This window comes from Lethenteron reissneri, chromosome 17 (genome assembly GCF_015708825.2).
Source record: "Lethenteron reissneri isolate LAM-NWPU_2019-01 chromosome 17, ASM1570882v1, whole genome shotgun sequence".
Classification (NCBI taxonomy): Eukaryota; Metazoa; Chordata; class Hyperoartia; order Petromyzontiformes; family Petromyzontidae; genus Lethenteron; species Lethenteron reissneri.
The window spans coordinates 9,745,672-9,765,658 of record NC_083795.1 but is presented as its reverse complement, the minus strand read 5'-3'; the positions used below and the strand labels follow the sequence as shown (position 1 = coordinate 9,765,658).

The window sequence follows — 19,987 nt, the reverse complement described above, 5'->3', positions numbered from 1 at the left end:
GTGGGAAATGTAACCTGTTAATGTAAAATCAGAGAGCCGAAAATAACAACTAACATCGGAAAGTGGTAGGATGGGAACATCACAGCCAGTTATGACTTAAACTGGTTGATAACATCCTTCCAATGATTGCTCAGTTTGTACCCATCTTCTCGGTTGAAGTTGTGTATATATTTGTGGATGGCTTCATGAACGAATCTTTGTGGATAGCCAGTGGGTTTGCAAAGTACCTTCGTCTTAGACAAATCAATTTCGTGTGAGCCCACCGCACTAATACAATGATCGGCCACGGCCGAGGTATTGGTCCTACCGTGTTTCAGATCTGCCTCATGTTCACAAACACGGTCTGAGACATTGATTTCTCAAAGACGAAGGTACTTTGCAAACCCACTGGCTATCAACAAAGATTAGTTCATGAAACCATCCACATATACAGACACAGACACAACTTCAATCGAGAAGATGGGTATAAACTGAGCAATCATTGGAAGGACGTTATCAACCAGTTTAAGTCATAACTGGCTGTGATGTTCCCATCCTACCACTTTCCAATGTGAGTTGTTATTTTCGGGCTCTCTGATTTTACATTAACAGGTTACATTTCCCACACTAACACAGCCACCTCGCTCGCCGAGATCGACGTTGCTGCTCTGCGATTTTCCATTAACATGCTAATCTCTCACATTAACATAGCCACTTCCGTCCCCTCGTCATGGAGGTGGCTCACCAATCTTACATTAACATGCTAATTTCTCACATTAACATCACTAGCCCCACCCACTTCGTTTATGACCCTTGGGCTACACCTATTATAAACCTTTAAAACAGTCTGCCTCAGCAGCTGTCCCCCTCTTATTCCTTTCCTGATGACGAACGCTTGTGTTGCGATCAAAACGTCGTAGTTTTTTGTTATTTTTTGTTATTTTCTTTGAACCTATGTGACTTTACCGAAAGTATACTGTTCATGATGATTAATGAGGGGGGCTGGCCGACGTGGAGTGACGTCACGCACGTGACACAGACATTCTTGGCTCATTAACGTAGTAAATATACAGGAAACATATACAGGAGACAGAATAGCTGTCCGTATGTTAATACAACCGGATTTGGTAATTGGGGTAGCATTAACCCTATAATGCATGAAGTATTAAATTAAAAGTGATTTAAGGAATTAGACTAATTTGAATTATAGGAGTCAAAGGAACCATGTAAAATGTGATTTTAAAAATATAATTTCAAAGTCATATAAATCACAGCAGTCCACCAGTTGGCATGATGCATGAAAGGATTAAATAACTGGAATTATATGCAAAAAGTAATTGCCATTTTTGATTGCAAATACTATCATTAAAATGTTCAGTTAGATTATAATGATGGGGAATGTGCAGTTTTCATTTACCCCTTCATGAAAGACAATGAATCTGAGGCGCAGAAAACCACAGACAAGCGGGAAGGCAGCCAGAATGTCACGCGACTGATATCAAAGATATAATTGTATTCTTGCGTGAGTTTTCAACAATCTTAAGCGAAACAAGCTAAATTATATTTATTTACATGAAAACAGTATTCTAGTGCCTTTGCATTTCATAAGATAAACCTTTACAGTAAATACATTTTCAACTTGTGAAATCTCAAATGAAGTTTTAAAGGTTGATTAGACTTGGGGAAATGCTATTTTAGCAACACCAACATTACAATGCATTTCCAAATTAAAGCAAGCGTTGCGATGAGAGTCCAGCCAAGGACCAATGGTACAAATGAAATCGCTCACCAAGGTCTGCACCATGTGGGGCCTCTGTGTTCGTAGACTCTTTACCGTCTGAAATACGTCAAGAATTCCTTCCGTCTTCACACGCTCCAGGATGGTGCACAGGGCACAGAATGTGCCAGTGCGACCAGCGCCTGCACTGCAAAGTAAGAAAAAAAGTTGCACCATCAGAAGCAGGGTGAAGAACATCAACCAGGCTAAGACAACTTTAAGGAACTGCTTTGATGCCCCACAATGATTAAAATCTCGAACGGTAATGTGACACCCATTTATAAGAAAATTCCAAACTTTACCGTGAAAGAAGCCCACGTCATCATCATAAAAGACACGTTTAAAATGACAATGACGCAGTCAAATTAAAAAGTAATTTTATTTCCGTTTCCTAAAGTGTGTATATAAAAAATGCAAGCAAATTTGATCTGAGCAATAATCAGAATTCTGTGCACGTATGAGTGAAAATCTAAATATCTGTTTGTTGTTTACATTTTTTCTACATTGTGTTAAAAGAGGTCACTATATTTGGGAGAATTACTTAAAATGTCAGTGACATGTAAATGACAGTTAATTCTGCAAATTCCAATTTACATTTGGGTGATTTATCACATTACGCTGACGCATATGGCTGTTTTCATGATAATAGTGAAATTGCTTCCGTCAATTTAGAAGAGAGCTAACGAGCCTTTACTGCTTTAATCTCACACAGAGAATAGGCATCTGTCACAACCCTCCCGAACCATAGCCACGCAAAATGCCACACCTGCAGTGCACAGTGATGGGATGGTTGCCGGTATGCTGCTGTTGTTTCTGTACAGCAGCAATGAGGCTGATCATGCCCTTGCCATCTTCTGGAATGCCAATCTCCGGCCAGCCATGGAAATGGAACTGACGGATCTGTCGACTCTTGTTTTCCTGAAGGACAACATATGCAAAGTGTGAAAGGATTAAAATGGAAATAATTGTCCCCATGTAAAACATCACTTGTTGGCACCACTTCGTTTTCCAAGAAGTGTAATTTTTCACTTTTGCAATGCAACTTTTTATAAAAGTGCACACATTATATTTTAGGTTTTCAATGCTGGAATCAGCATAATTTCATAATCCATTAATCTTGACACTATCCCGATTTTAAACCCTAAAAACCCCAGTTATTTTCTTGAAAACCTCAATTATATTATTTATCAACCTATTTACTCATTTTATATTTATTGTTGTTGGCTAATACTGTCAATTAAAGTTAATTAAAGCAAACGAATATTTTTTTCCTCACCTTACATTTTAAAATTGAAACATATACAGTTAATACACTGCTATTATCGTGTTCGCAAATTGCCACTGTATATACAGATATGAAATAATGCACAGAGATGCAAAGAGATACCGCATTGCTTCAAGTCCACAAAATCTGTCTGTACATGATATAAACAGGCCTCCATTATGTCTCCACATACAAATCATGTACTAAGCATTGGCATGCTTAAACAAATGCTGCTGGATAATGTTTGCTTGGAAAACCAATGACTAAATATATATTTTTTGTGCTGAGACAAAGAATGGAGGTTTGTTTATAGATAATGTTCTCTTTATAAATAATGTTACCCACAATGCTTCACAACAACAATGCACTCAAGGACCTGTCATAGGTGACTGCCATGCTGAGTTTCACAGTAAGACAAAGATGCCCCATATAGCATTTAAGACTGTTGGGGAAAGTACTGTTTTTTAGCACATATTAAAGCCGCCACAGGGTCGGTAACCAGCACAATGCCCGGTTGCCTTTGTCTACCATGTGGCAATGTTAACACATCACACTAGGTGCCCATTTAGCCGTGAGCAGAAATCGAACTCGGGCCGCCAGGTTCGTAGCGCAGTGTGTTGACCGCTACACTACCACTCTAGAAACGCGCGCAAAGTGTGGTTCAAATAAAAATAGCAGCAGCTCACCCGGGTGTTAGACACGCTGAAGTCACGCACGGTGTAGCTGTCGTGCGAATTCTCCTGCTTTAGCTCGATGATGATGTCGCCGTATGTGATCGTGCCTTCCGTGGGCCAGTACCGGGCACATTTCTCCTGAATTCACATGCACAAAAAATATCAACACGTTATTTTGTTCTAATACGTGCCCTGCTGATGTTTACGAATTGGTTGAGTTTTACACCAGTGCAGTATTACCTCGATTGCAATGGTAAGCTTTGACAAAAAATATTACTTTACGATTGAATATACAAGTTGCTACTCTTTTTTTTACTTCGGTAGAAATTGCAAAATAATATTAAGTTTGCATACATTTGTATACAGATTCAAGTACAAACTAAACTAATGAGCACTATGAAACAATTTTTTTTTAATGGTTCTATTACCAAGGTTGCGAGTTCAAATATATTGGAAACAAAGCATTTGGCACAGTGTTTGTTTTCTTTTGTATAAGTTATAGTTGGTAAAACTAGAAACCCATAATAAATTTCTTCGCACAATTTTTTCTTCATATATCTCTATCTCTCTATATATATAAGTCAAGGGGTAGAGCAGTGGAGCAGCAGTTATAGCGGACTAAACTACAAACACAATGAGTTATATTCGATTCCTGGCCATGGCTAATATCATTGATGCATGTGATATCTGAACCAGTGCTGGGTTCCACCCCATCGCCATCCACAACAAGCACCGATCAGTGGTGAAGTATGGTTAAACAAGGAATGGAACACATTCAAGAGGACGTCTACAAAGAAGCTGGAGCAAGGAAATAAGCTCATGTGCAGGTGCCAGTTGGATTGTTGCATCCGGAGAACCATGAGAGATGGCGACGACGTTTGGAGGCTTTCATCCAGCAGTGGATTAATCAAGGCTGAAGATAAAGTTCTGCAATCAAGTGGGTTCCATAATACAAGCAAATGTACATCTTGGAAACAATACCTGGCCCCTCTCCTCCAACTCGGTCAGCATGACGATGGAACAGGATCGCCACTCCCACACCATCCGCCAGAAATCCTCAACCGTTTGCTGCAAGGGACCTTGGCCAGCTAAAAATGCATCTTTTTGCCGATAGCCCTAAATACAACATGTTTCAAAATATAAAAGAAAACATACAAATTATATGCCTTCACACTAATATAGGATGTCATATATACATAAGTGATATGAAGAAGGGCCATTTCCTGAAACGTCACCTATTAAATATCATTTCAATGTTATTGATAAACGTGCTGAACAAATATATGGTTTAAAATTAAAAGCTTAATCATTTATCTTCTTGGTTCTTTCGGTAAAGTCACGTAGAAGGGAAAAAATAAAATAATAAAAATAAAACATAATAAAATAATTCTCACGACGTTTCGGCCACAACGCAAGCAGCCGTCCTCAGGCGAAAAACAGGTCTGTCGGAAAGACAGCGTCTGAATGGGCACCACCAGGCTTGGCAGCGTATATTTAAGCTGTTCTTCACCTGAGGACGGCTGCTTGCGTTGTGGCCGAAACGTCGTGAGAATTATTTTATTATGTTTTATTTTTATTATTTCATTATTTCCCTTCTACGTGACTTACCGAAAGAACCAAGAAGATGAATCCCTGCAGTCACGAAAGCTTTAAATCGAAATTTAATCATTTATCTTAAAGATAAATATGAACTGGGCAAGACTGCCATGGTATTTTTAACCCCATTGATGCACAAACACACGAAGTGTATTCACATGAAGGTGACCTTTATTTCACACAGGTCACAGCCAGTTCCTGTGACTGTATGGCAGATCACTGCGCTCAATCAATTTCATGGCCACAGCAGAGCTGCAAGCAAATATCAGGCTATTTAACAGGTGCGAAGCCTCTCGCCATGGACCATGTGGGGATTGATTCCCAAACATAATTGTATTTGCTCAGCCGCATTGGCAAACACAATTAGGTGGCATGTGTATAGCTTGGCAATAATCAATTCAATTTGGCGGCACATATAGATGTTTGTAACAAAGTCCTATATATCTGTGCAGATGTTTTGCTTGTTTAAAGTGGCTGTATAAACCTCTGCTGTATTTTCATAGATCCTATTCATATAGCAAAAGCATTGAAAACGTTCTATTTGCTGTGCAAAACAAATGTCACATTTTTGTACATGTGAAGCAGAGTTACGCTTTATTTCTTGTTTCTAGACCAATGTTTTTATTATTCTACACAAAACATATATATGCAAAAAAGCACTCACGTCAATAAAAGATCCGTTGATGTAATCGGTGAATTCCTCTCCTCGCTTCATAGGTATAATAACGCGATTAAAATCATCTGTAACACAACAATAAATTAAACACATCAAAAGAAAATGCACAAATCTACACGCATGCAATGTGAAGTCAGCACTGTAAACGTTTGAACTTGAGCCATGAAACAAACAACGGTTGCTCTTGCAGCATTGCTGCACAACTGTCATTTTCTTACAGTCAGCAGATGGCGATGTTACCTCAATAAATTATGAGCTTTACATATTTTCCTTATATGAAATTTAGAGGTAAGATTGTTCTGACATTTTGATCCAACAATTACTTATTCGCTGCGCATATTATTATCGGCAATTACCGATGTCAAAATATAGGAACGTTTGTGTAAAAAGGCTTCGTGAAAATGTGTTTTAACATTGCAGACCTCATTAATTTATTTACAAAAGCAGACCCAAGCAGATAATTAATGTGGCAACATGGCGAGCGAAAAAGTCTAGACGGCTCTTGGGTAATCAAATACTGCAGATCAATGCTAATGTGCCCCTGAACTCGGGGGAACGCTTTGTGTGTGGCATTAATGGCAAAAGGTAAGATTGTCACTTTTTAAAGTGATAAAATAACCTTGATCATTAGCCAAGCACTTTTGCTGAATGTGCTGTACATTTAATAAATTGGCGAAGGTTGCTATTCCCAAAGGCAAATCAAAGGTGCCCATCTATGGAATAAAATTGTTGTCCAAAAATATATTGTGCCACGTACAAGGAATGATTTGAAGCACCCTGTTTTTCTTCATGTTGGCTGGGAGATTGCCAGTGCGCATCTTTTCATTCTGAATCTTCACAGTCGTTAGTTTCTGAAAGAGATAACATGTTGTTTAATTGCACATTTCCAAATGAGTTGTAATTAGTACATTGGTTGGCACAATGTAATATGAACCTGGAGACTAAAGTTCGATTCCCAGCTAAAATCGGTGGAAAACGTTCCGAGCTGGTTCTGTGCGCCCCTTCACCAACCCCACACTGACCAGCGTGGTGAAGTATGGTCAAACAACCCCCATGACTGACGTGGCATGGGGGGACCTTCATCCAGTTGTAGACTAACAAAGCACTGTAAATTCTGTTTGCCCAATTTGTATTTGCACAATTATTTTTGTAAACGAGGAGATTGACTTAATATTTCTCACATCTATAAGAACATGTATTTTGGTATTAATTAGGCTCATTACATTTCCATAAGTGAAAAAAGAAGTGTTACGCATTTTGGAAAAAATATACCTAAAATCCAGCTGCTATAGTCAGCCTAAAATCTGTTTTGACTGAAATAATCCACAGTAAATAAAACTTTTTGATAACAATAAAAATATAAGATAGTATTTATAATACTAGTCATGTTTTTAAAATCAATACGTCATTGCTTTTGGGGTCAATCGAGCCCAGCTGACCTTAGTTCTATTCCCGAACCATGGTTAGCATCAGTAGTGAGTCATATCTGAATCGGTCCAGAGCAGCCCCGCTCCCCCATGCCCCCCCCTCCCCCAATTAAGGTTAAAACAAAACCCCATGAACAGCCGTCCAGTCAATGCCACGCATGACTTTATGTAACACGAACCCCCCTCGTCACAAAGCTATGGCAGGAGCCTTTCATTAAAGAGCTCTATTGAGAGGCATGTTTGGCAAACACTGTCTTTGTGACTTGCTGCACCTTGAACTCATCCTCCAAGCCTGTGCAGCCAGAGGGAGTGTTCTTGTTGTAGAGCTTCTGCAGGTGGCTCTCGAGCGAGGTGACCTCGAGCTCCGTGTCTCCGTACAGCTGGAACTCCAGAAGGGCTTGGTAGATGAACACATACTGCATGTCCGTCTGCACCATCTGGCAGCGCTGGGCGCGGATGCGTGTCACGAAGCCGAACACATCCACCTTGCGCTCCGTCTGGATCATGTCCAGCATGGCGTCGATCACGATGAAGGTCCCCGTGCGGCCCACGCCCGCGCTGAGCAAGGGAACATGCAGCAGCGGGCGAGCGGGCGCGTGCATGTGAGACCGCGAAACACATCTGGCTCGTGGAATGATTGTTGCTGTGGTAGACATTACGTGACATTCAGGCAATGCCAGTCGAAGAAAAAACTTATATTAAAAATAACGGTTCCCAAGTGCAGGAATGTGAATTCAGCATTGCATGTAAGTTTTGGTCATGCACACATGCAAATGTGCATAACTGTTTTTATTTGGATGGCTAATGAGACATTTAGTGGTGTAGCTATGTGTGTTCCAAATTAAAATAACAATTTTAAAATAGATATTGCCAATGTACATATAAACAGCTTTGAGGTAGAACTGAATAACAGTAAATAAATGTGTCACAAGTACATACAGGTTATAGGTAAAGGGAGCTACATAGATATTCTAGAGTGCTATAAAATAGCAGTCTAATACTGGTAGGAACCTCCTGGTTACACCAGCCCACAGGGGATTATTGTGTCCGTCCGTCGTGCAGGCAGGGGCTGGGTGGGGAGGGAGGGGCTGGGTGGGTGGGGAGGGGAGGGTGGGGCTGGGTGGGGAGGGGAGGGTGGGGAGGGGCTGCGTGGGGTGGGTGGGGAGGGGCTGGGTGGGGTGGGTGGTGCTGGGTGGGGGGGTGAGAGGGGTGGGGCTGGTCACTCCGTAGTGCCCTTATAAAACTCAACGTTTAACCTACTCACGCCGGCTTGTGCCCGCCCTCACAGTCGGCCATATTTGCTGAATACACAACGCCGCCGTTGACCCTGGCCATTGACCGAGCAACCCAACGTTCCTACCAGCTCCCTCCGCAGGAATGTGTTATTTATATGCAACAAAAGTGATCAAAAACAATCATACCTGCAGTGCACAACAATAGGCCCAGCATATGGTGGGTTGCAGGTTTTAACCTTCTTGAGGAACTTCAGCATGCCAATGGGGGCAAAGGGTACTCCAAAGTCTGGCCAGCTGGTGAAGTGGAACTGGGTGATCAGCCTGGGAGGCTTCTTGTTAGGAATGTCTCCCACCTGTGCCAAGAGCAAGCACTAAGTATTAATTTCTTCGAATGCCACTAATTGACAACAAATGAAAGTAAGACATTAAAAGGTACATGTTACGATTAAATTTTAAACAACATTTCAAATGCACAAAAAATTTGCAATGTTATTGCAAAAACAAAAATAGCCAAAGGAACAAAAAAAGTCAGATTTTTAGCAATGGTTACTACTATTCTTGACACATTATGGGAGGCGAGGCTTAGAAGGTGTGGGCATGTGCTGAGAAGAGGCAAAGAGGATGCAATGATAAACGCTATGGAGATGTCACCAGTGCAGGGCAGTACAGGGTGAGATTGAAGGATATGGTGGAACAAGATCTAAGAGTGGATGTGATTAGAGGAGCATGTGGACAGATACAGTTCCGAGCAGTCGACCCTATGCAATATTGGAACTTTTCTCTGATAAAAAGCAGAGCCATATATAAAATTACATTCTCTATTTGTGTCCACAATTTATTTATCAAAGGGCTTAATGGACATAAATATGACATGAAAATAACATGAACACACAGCTCCGTCATGATCAGTCATGGATCATGACAGGCTCTTGGCTCAAGTGCAATGTCGTGCAAATGATGCCAACAAACCTCTAGTGCCCATGAGTTTCAGCTGTCAGCACTGGGCAATTCAGATATGTTAGTGAACTTCAGCAACTGTGATCTATTCATAATCAACGTTTTTGATCTAGCCCACACTTAAAAAAAACTGATTGGGTTTATGGAATAACCTGGCCACCATTCCCAGTGTAGAAACCGATTTCAGCCATGAAGATGTACATGCAGATAACCTAACACTAACATTCGGCCTCCGTGGATATGAATGACATTTTTTTCATTACATTCATTATTTGTGAAAATAAACAAAAACAGTCGTTATGGTCAAGTAAAATAAACAGTATTAATCTTGCAATTTTTCGCTAATTACATTCAATCGCCTCTGTCCAACCCAGGAGCATGAACGGGTAACTCCACCGTTTGTTGAGTGGCAGGTCACGTGTGTGGTGTGTGGGATATTATGTGGCTACTCAAATTTCTTCCAAGACGTCAGGCCAGGGTAGAAGAGTAGACTAAACACCGTTTACAGGAGCTCTCTCAAGCTTCCTCTTGAGGAGGCCCTTCCGCTAGCAATGATGTAAGCAAGCAATTGCAAGGCTGCACCTTTACCTTCTACACTCGACTTCCAATATACCCCCGCAAGGCCCGTTCATGCCTGATTGAAAAAGCAACTTCAAGTCATCCACCACAAGGTGGCAATGCATTACTGGGACAGTGGAGGCAAAAAGGAGAATTGCACACTGCAGAAATCTCACCACTTGGATGAGAAACTTGCGGATGGTGTAATCGACCAGCACGGTAACATCCTCCACCGACACCCGTAAGTTGCCGTATGTCCAACACCCTTGGTCAGGCCAGTACTGTGCACACTTGCACTACACACAGCGAGGAAGGGGAGAGTGAGGGTCAGACAACCATGTAAGCAATGTGTTATGGTTTAAACATAAGGCAGAACTGGCACGAAAGGACACAAGGTGAAATAAACTGGTTGAAACGTGCATTTGTTTAGTGTGGGGAAAAATATATGGTTTGTAGCTTATAAAGTTTCATTTGACCACTGCTCCTAATACTTCCTCTTGTGAGATCAACTTACAATAGCAAAGTTATACATATTGCAACACTTATGGAAACAGTGAAGAGAATAGTATAAATACAAAATAGGCCTTACAGACAAACACACATTCTTAAATAGGCCTGACAATTGCTCGTTAGAAATTTCACGCGAGTGATTATTAAAATACAATATTGCGACTTTACCAGTAATTGGTAAAAGGTTTGTAATATTTTTGTTATATTGAAGAAAATTTAGTTCAGCCTAAATAAAACACATGTAATAACATTTTTAACTATTTTCACATTGAGTAACCTAAAATCATGCCAAAATATATATATTTGTGTAAGTGTAGAGCATGCATCACTGGATTGCTACAGATATACACACCAAACCGTTTTGTTAATGGGCATTTGTTTTAGAGATAGCGTGGCATTGATGCATGACCTAAGTTTTAAACAAGAACTATCAGGCATATATTGAGCAGGACACGTCCATAACGATAGTGGCAGACAAGGGAGGGAACGTGTCTGTAAAGGATGTCTACAACGAAGAGATGGAGGGATAAAATCAGCTTGAGAGAAAGTATTAGATGAATTGTTACATCGTAGGATTGAGAGATGATGGCCTGGGGAGGCATTCATCCAGGAGATTGTTGATCATGGCTGATGATCGGAGGCTTGCAGCCAATCACTATTAAACTTTTTTTCACGAGTTGGATTGTTGTAAACGGGCAGGTTCTGGTTCAAAACCATGTCTATCTTTCTGTCACGGCAAACATGAACATCTAAGTCCTATTTTGGTCCAGAAAACGTGCATGTGAATCATCACTTGGGTTCCCAATACAATCTCTCAATGGATATTCTTTCTTTACACCCTGCCTGGTAGTAGACTGTGTACTGCCTTTGGGAGTCAAAAATAGGCTGCCGATGGATAACACTTGATAAATTTGAAGACACCGTGCTTTGTATACAAGCCAGAATCGTATATATATTAAAAATACTGAACATCACAAAGTTAGTACGAATAAGTTACGTAAAAAAAACACTTCCAAATTCATGTTTTACGTATATTCATTTTAACGGTCTTCGTAAAAAGGACATGAACATTTCCTTTTGACCAAGACAATTAAGTTATAAACAGGAAGCACTTTGCTCCATATTGTTGGTCATTAGAGATCTCCCTGGGGCAGAGCTGCAATGGCGTGGGTAAACAGCCCTGCAAGCTTTAAGCACTTTAACGACCTGCACCAATTAAGCCATGGAAGCAGACACTCAAACAAAATGCAATGTCTGCCCAACTTCACTTTATCTGAAAAAGAACATCAGGCTCTTTTTTGCTTAAACACGAATCAGCTGATCATTGATATGCCAATAAATGCAAATGTATTTTCTTAGCATGAGCAGTGAGCCAATTGGAACATGAGAATAATGTTCAAACGCTTTTGAAATGATCTTAAATGTACTTAAGCTCCATCACCTGCATGATAATATATTGAAATGTAGGCTATTTTAAAATAAGCCATGTAATTGTTTACTTGCAATTAAAAGGCACATACCAGAACATTATTTTGCAAGGACAAAAGTTTGCACCATTTAGCGAAACTATCACGTATGGCCAGTTCAGTTCACAGATACTTAACAAATTAAAGTGGCAATGACGGTACATGCAATACATGTATTTTTTAATTGCCTAGATTATTGTTCATTTGCCTGTGACCAAATTAGCTGGAAAGCACGCAATCTTGTCAGATGTTGGAATCCAAGCAGGCTTGATCCTGGATAGTGCTTAAATGGGTGAACACCATGCAGACTGCTGTTGGGCTACATTGTTAGCAGCATGCAGTGCCAACTGGCATTGATCAGGGTGGTGAAATCTGGTAATATAACCTCCACGATCCACGTGGCATGGGGAGGATGTCATCCAGCAGTGGATTGACACAAGAGCTGTACATGTGCCTTAATATGAATTTAATTAAGGCACTAAAGTAGATATTGTAAGTACTGTGATTCAAGTAATCACTTTTAGTTATTCAGGGGAAGTGACTTCTGACATGTCCTGAAAGGTCATTCATCCTATCCCTTAGCATTGTACTGACAAGCAATACAATGCACGATTGCCTAAAGCTCAACGTACATGTATGTTAAAAGTTCAGATTGAGATTTATAATTTTTAAAGACAACTAGTTTTTTTTGTAGGTGCTAGTTGGATCTTTAAACCACAGACTTTGAGGTTTGGGGATCCTTCATCCAGCAGTGGATTGATTATGGCTGATAATTAATACATTAACATTAATAGTACAAAAAAACAAATCTTCTGCAGTAATAACTACAGCAGGCAAACTTCAGTTAAGTTAAAACTGCAAGTCATCTCATCAACAGGCACCAATGAATATACCATGGTATGAAAATAACCACTATGGCATTTAGATTAACGATGGAGTTCCAGCCACACCAGAGAAGACATCCACCCAAGAGACGGTGCAATTAAATCAGTCCGTGTGCAAATGCCAGCCAAATTATGACATCGCAGCATTGTGAGAGGTGGTTGCAGCTTGGGAAAGGACACTCATCCAGCAGTGGATTGATCATGGCTGATGATTTAGATTCGTGCAATAAATATTCTGCTTCATGCTTAACGGTGTATATAACTCCTGCTCGAAAATATACTGTCCCTGTCTGGCCCAGTCCTGCTGCAAGCAGCCTGTTTCTCTTGTGACACAGGAACCCAAAAGACCTCACAATTACACCCCACCCAAGTTGCCTTCCTACATTCCTAGATACAGGGGCTTTTGGTACGTGTGATAAGCAGCAACCAAATGTAAATCGGCGTTTTCTTTCTGGCGCAGCCCAAACCGACAACCACAAAATGTGTGATAATGCCTGTTTCATTATTCCTTTATCATTGCTAAACACACAATGCAAACCTCAAAAATAATTCTCCAAAGCACACCAGATTAGAAGATATGTGTTCTAACCCTGCATGATGTAGCATTCAAAAAAATGTACACTGTACTTAGACCGCACTTACTATTTTGTGAAGGATATAATGCACGTTCTTAAAACAATCAGTTATTCTAATAACATCTTTGAACATTCTAGATCTGCTCAAATGAACATCGGGGTCGTGGTCATTTAGTTCGGAGCCAGTAATGGAAATCCCCGATTCCTATGGCAGGTTAAACTCTAACCGTAATAAAATCACTGTTGACATCCCGAAAAGGTTACTCATTTTATCGAACCCTGCCATATTATGGGCTAAGTCAACCCCCCAAACCAGGATTTAAATATACAACCTTCAGATTGCAAGTCGTACACTATCAGAGCCACCTGCAAGCAACTTTAATGACATTCTTTTGCCTATTTGGTGAGAATTCTTACTTGAACTGGATAAACCGGTAGAGTTATGCAAAGGTCCTAGAAGTCTGGCAGATGTGTTGTATTACAGGTTAACACAAGCAAAAGCCACCTAGAACGTTTTACTTTTACACTAGAGCCAAACAGTCACCATCTCAAAAAGTGTTTTCATAAGCATAGCCTTGACAATGACCATTAATAAATAGCATTAATCTCACATGGTCACTCATTATGAAACCCTCATATTGTATTATGCTTACCAAAGGGTTCAAATGTCGTATATGTATGAAGGATATGAATGAATCCAAGCATTAACGTGAGTTTAGCATGCCATGGAAATACGCGGCAGTCATGATTGATTGCCCATACACAAGGTTCCAAAATACCCGATGCCATTTAGTTTTCCACTAATATGTTCAATTGGGTTTCTTTTAAATGTTTCATTGTTTGCGAAAGTAATATCATTTTAAAAAGTTGAGTTTAAAGATATGAGATTATGTGGAAGTTTCAACCAATTATCGATTATCTTTGTTGTTTTCCTTTTATATGTAATGCCGGGAAAAAAACATGAACCAGCCTGTTAGCCACTGATATTTCACCATCATCTCATCATCAACAGCCATGACCTATCCACTGCTAGATGAAGCCCTCTCCGCACGTTGTCACAATCTCTTACAGCAGGGGTCGGGAACCTTTTTGACTGGGAGAGCCATAAAAGCCAAATATATTGCATTGAGAGCCATATAGTATTTTTAACGTATAATAAATTAAATATGTCTTACTTTTAATGCGACTTCTGGTGCCGCGTGGTTTTGCTGATGGCCTTACACTACTATTTGGTTCATACGTGGTGAGGTTGAGCTTCATGCAGGCGTTGAGGCCCCGTGACCCGTGAAATTTATCTTCAAAACTAATTTCTGTTTACTTATAAATGACACAGTATTATTAAGCAATATCACAAGTATTTTAAAATCAGTTCCAAACTGATTTTTTATTTTATTTTTTTCAACTCAAAATTGTCTGGGAGCCATATGCCGTCACTGAAAGAGCCATATATGGCTCGCGAGCCATAGGTTCCCGACCGCTGTGTTATAGTCTCGTGATGTCGTAATCCATCTCACTCTTGCACGTGCCAAAATCTTATTGCTCAATCTCCGCAGTGGCCGCCCCATCGGGGGCATTCTTCATTCCTTTGACCGCCTCTCCATCACCAGTTTCGTCTCTCAACTATTGTTCCATTTGTCAGTGACGATGTTTATGATCCACAACATTGTGGGCCGATTGAAAATAAATATTTATTCACATCGATATGTTGCTTTTCTTTTACAAAATCAGTTTAATAAAAAGCATTCCAAACTTGCTGTATGTAATATTGTTGTTTTTTTTATCTCGGTTCACCTTCGATATTTTCCAAATATATAAATACTCTAATTGTGTTTTCCAGTTGTCTCCCTCTGACAATTATGTTATTTTTCCGCGAACTTGTATGCGATTTTTGTTTTGCTCCTATTTATGAGCAAACAAAATAATCAAAATTACAGCCTTTATTGTTATGTATTTTCATCAATTTGTGTAGTCATTTTGCATTGCTTGTTACAATCATTATGTCACCAACAAATCAAAGATGGTTAATGCTCTCTCCATTCATGTGTATGCCTATATTTCTCCAATACAATTTTCCGAATATATCTTATGTCATTGTGAATAGCCATGGTGGGAGTTCATGTCCTTGCATGGCTTCTCTTCTGATTTGAATTTTATTACATTCTTTATTCAACATCAATGCAGCTGTTCTATCTTTATAAATGGCTTTGATGATTTCTATATATTTTCATTATGGTCTCCTTGTGGGAGCCTGTAGGACTGCATCCGTTTACATTGAAAAAAAATGCCCTTTCTTAGTCTTAAAAAGCCAGGTAGAATGGAATTTGATGACACTTTCCTTTATTTATTTTATTGATAGAATGTACGTGGTGAATGGTAAACAAAAACTTTTCTCAATCCAACTTGCTCAAATGGTTGGTAGGCCTCTAAATTACCCATTGATCAGTTAAATAATGAATTAACTAGCGCTGTGTGTTGGACTGAAATTGGGAGGGGGGGGGGTCACAAAGTAAAAAAAAGAAACCAAGTCATGTGAAACAACAAATGTACATTGAATAAAATGAAAAATATTATAAATGGATGAAAATGCCAAATAAGGGACCGTACAAAAACGCTGGAAACACAAAAGAAATAAAATAAGATGATAAAGGTGATTGAAGATTTCATGACAAGCTATGGGAGAGCATGGTAATACAGTCATATAGAATGTACCACATGCGTTTGGTTAATTGTTGGTACATCGCAAATAGTAGCCCTGAGAGCATGATGGAACCACAATGCGTGATAGAGACAGAGACATCAAACTAGAGGACGAATTCTGTTCAAATCATAAGAGCAATAAAAAAGCACATATCGCAGGCTGACTTTTATATGTGAACAAAGCACTCTCCGGCACATTTCATAATCATTACATTACTTTTTTTTATTAATTCATTAATATAATGCATCTTACGTGATACATTCTATCAAGTCTAATTTAAACCACGATCTGTCATTATTCCTAATAATCTCTCTGGAGATTTCAAGTACATAAGGCGCAATTTCAACATCCACTGTGAATGTTCATTTTTATTTCTAGTATAGCCTTATTTTACGTGAGGCTATTGCCGACAATGGCAGGATGTGCCACCTATCAAAGTTTTCAAAATTAAAAATAGTCATATTGCACCCCACCTTCCAAAAGGCTTAGACTTCCTGAATGTGTTTTTGTTGGGGTGGTGAAGGGGTGGGGGAGCAAAAGAATGATGGGTGTTAACAAACTTTGAATCTGATGGAAATTCTCTTTGAGGAGCAATGCAGACTCTGCATGGGGCTTGTGTTCGTAAATACAAATACATTAACCTTTGAACTATACACCGAGTTCTACGAGGATAAAGACAGTCAATGATGCAAGGACAACCTGCAACTCCTGTTGGCAATGGGCAAATCTAATCTGCCAAGTATGGCCTTGTCAGGTGGCCCCCAACAATTCAAGGAAAGGTAGGTCTTGCAGAGGGCAACATGCTTGGGGGGTAAGGATGCTGAGGTTATGGACACTCTGCATTGTCTTGTCCAACAACTATATTCACTTTCCATACAGTAAGCAGAATTCCAAGGCAGCTGACATAGACAGTGTGTAAAAAAAAGTGGTTTATTCACATGAATATTAATAATGTAGTCTTGCACGGTATTAAAACGCTGACATTAAAGCTCTCTTTTGTAATCATCACTGGCGGTCCTTAGCAGAATAAACTCTTATTTGCCGTTTGATGAATCAGTCACAACAATCATGTATTTCCATGGCACGGTAAGGCAAATGATCCTGCTTAAAACACATGCCCTTCACTGTGAAACTCCGAGAGGTGTTTCAAACATCATAATTAACTGAAACACTGAGCAATACGCCAAAGCAGCACATAGTCGTAAGTTGTAGTAAACGTTGATATGAAAAAGTCACATTTTCTGCTCAGTATTCACAAACGTCCCTATAACGAGCTTACCAAGAATTTACCCGATCTCATAAAATATCAGAAGCGAAGTGGAGTTAAGCCTGGAGAGTGATTGGATGATGTTATAGGCTGCGGGGTTATGGGCAGTGGAGCGAAGTGCTGCCAAGTCAATTGTTGTATGATACTTCTAAGCTCGAAGAGCTATGCTCCTCACCTTCACCAACTCTCACTGACAAGTGTGGTTAAGTATCGGCAAATAAGACTCATAATCCATGCGCATGGGAAGATTCATCATCCAGCAATTAATTTACGCAAGAGGGTTGTACATAGACATGTGCACATTCACAAATGTATGCAGGTATGAAGCACATTGGGAAAATAAGATGACAACTTTTCAGTTGCCAAGTGGACAAACCTCAAAATTAAAAGCTATGGGTGTGTGGCTTTCATTCGAGTTCAACAGCTGCACATTCAATTAAATGCACTGTGAAGCATGACTGGGTGAACTGGCCGGTCAACAGGCTATTCAGCCCCAGACCTCGCTTGGGGAGCTGCTTTTGAACTATTAAAATAATTTAGTCGTGCTGCTCTTTTAGTTATTTTCAGCCAAGCATCTTAGCCATGCTTGACTACTTTGCAATAAATAATAAAAATCACGCTAAAAAAATAAACATGTGAAAATTACTCAGCTGTGTCAAACACTTTGCAGTTGCTTGAAACTTTTATTCAGCGGTGAAGATCATGTGTACACCAATTAAATCACAAATTGGCCTCAAAGTGAGTCACGCTTTTAAAAAAAAAAGTAGGGAGGAAATGGCATTTGATTTTCCTCCCTGTAAGATGGCGAGTGAATTTCCTTGCAAATTACCTCCTTCCTTTCCTTCAGGTTGGTCACCATGACGATAGTGGCAGTGTTCAGTTCCCAGATCATCCGCCAGTAGTCAGTTAGGGTCTCCTCTTTTGGGCCTTTAACGATGAGCACAGAGGTCAAGGGTCAATAAGCAGAGTGACATATATAGATTATATTACCAAGGATAATGCAAAGGATTTAAAGATATATATATTTCTACTAACAGATTACCATTATCAATGAATGATGATTACAACACTATTGTAAAGCAATGAAAATAGAATTTTAACAGTTAATAATATGTATGCTTTCTCAAGAAAAGTATATTGTAGTTAGCCTTTAACAGTATTTGTGAACGATTTGCAGGGGTTTAATTATTCACCCCCTTGCAATGTAATACATTATTGTGGTTCAGGGTCGTGATTCACCTTGAGGATAGATACATTTCGATTTAAAGCTTTCGTGACTGCAGGGATTCATCTTCTTGGTTCTTTCGGTAAAGTCACGTAGAAGGGAAATAATAAAATAATAGTATGTTTTTCTTTTATTTTTTTATTTCCCTTCTACGGACTTTACCGAAAGAACCAAGAAGATAGATACATTTAACATTAAATGAATGAGATGGTCTCAAGTGACTACAGAAGTCATGGGGAAGCTAGTGCACATAAAAATAGAAAACCAAAAAGAGACTGATTCTAACACACACGAGTCAACACATTAATGAATATATATTTGCATCATTACACCCCTAATTGGTTATTATCCCGACTCACAGATGCGATATCCATTATCTTTAAACAACCAAGCATACAAAAGTGTGAGCCAAAGTTTGTTTTATTATACCAAAATATTCAGTGTCAAATTAAACAGGTATTGTCATGATATCGATATATAAATATAACCAGCAACAAATAAACAGGAAAATTATTCAAGACTGCACACATTAAGAACATAACTTATATATTAGCAAACAGTAATTAGGATTATTACTGATATGTTAGTTTCACTCACCCTGAGCTGCAATAAATTTGTTCTTGTCTTGATATCCCTATAATTGAATAAATGAAATATATCCATAAAAAATAAAACCAACAACCATGTCTGATTTTTAGTTCACTTTTGGTTCATTTGTGTTTTGATTACTTTTTTTATATGAAGTATGAATCATAATGTGGGCAACCAGCCTTAGCTCAGGAAACAGCTATAAAAGGCAGGAAAGCTTACTTAAGTAAATTGTATTGTCAGCATTTCTCAAAATGTAACAATTATGTTTGGCACAGTAAATGTAAGAGAATAAAACAAAAGTAAGTTTCGTACGTGAAAACTAAAGTACATACACTCGGAATGCATTATTAAACCGATGTTTTAAATGACTGTTATATTCCCCAAGACGTAGCATGATCAGCATGGCAGTGCCAACTTATTATCCCATAAACACAATTACCTACTCATGCTATGGGAACAGCCACGTGTACAAAATGTGTACACACACAGCATTCGTAAGTTCTTGCCATACCCAATGTAACAGTGCAGACTTTTCCGCAAGATGCAGAAATATATTAATCTCATATGCCATAATTCATACACCATCGAATGCTCCTGGCCGAGATGAGAAAATGTGACATGGGCATGT

At 39.3% G+C, this 19,987-nt stretch overlaps 1 protein-coding gene across 2 annotated transcripts in view; it reads right to left on the bottom strand.

Moving 5' to 3' along the window:
* LOC133343459 (receptor-type tyrosine-protein phosphatase alpha-like) overlaps window positions 1–19,987 on the bottom strand; it is a 46,191-nt gene that overhangs the window by 10,532 nt on the left and 15,672 nt on the right. For both annotated transcript variants that reach the window (XM_061553090.1, XM_061553091.1), the window contains 11 exons: window positions 19,366–19,402; window positions 18,373–18,470; window positions 10,320–10,439; window positions 8,815–8,981; window positions 7,666–7,951; window positions 6,724–6,817; window positions 5,955–6,031; window positions 4,676–4,810; window positions 3,707–3,832; window positions 2,523–2,674; window positions 1,769–1,904 (listed from right to left, as the gene is read on the bottom strand). In XM_061553090.1, the coding sequence (XP_061409074.1) occupies window positions 1,769–1,904; window positions 2,523–2,674; window positions 3,707–3,832; window positions 4,676–4,810; window positions 5,955–6,031; window positions 6,724–6,817; window positions 7,666–7,951; window positions 8,815–8,981; window positions 10,320–10,439; window positions 18,373–18,470; window positions 19,366–19,402 (1,428 nt within the window). The remainder of the gene's footprint in view (window positions 1–1,768; window positions 1,905–2,522; window positions 2,675–3,706; window positions 3,833–4,675; window positions 4,811–5,954; window positions 6,032–6,723; window positions 6,818–7,665; window positions 7,952–8,814; window positions 8,982–10,319; window positions 10,440–18,372; window positions 18,471–19,365; window positions 19,403–19,987) is intronic.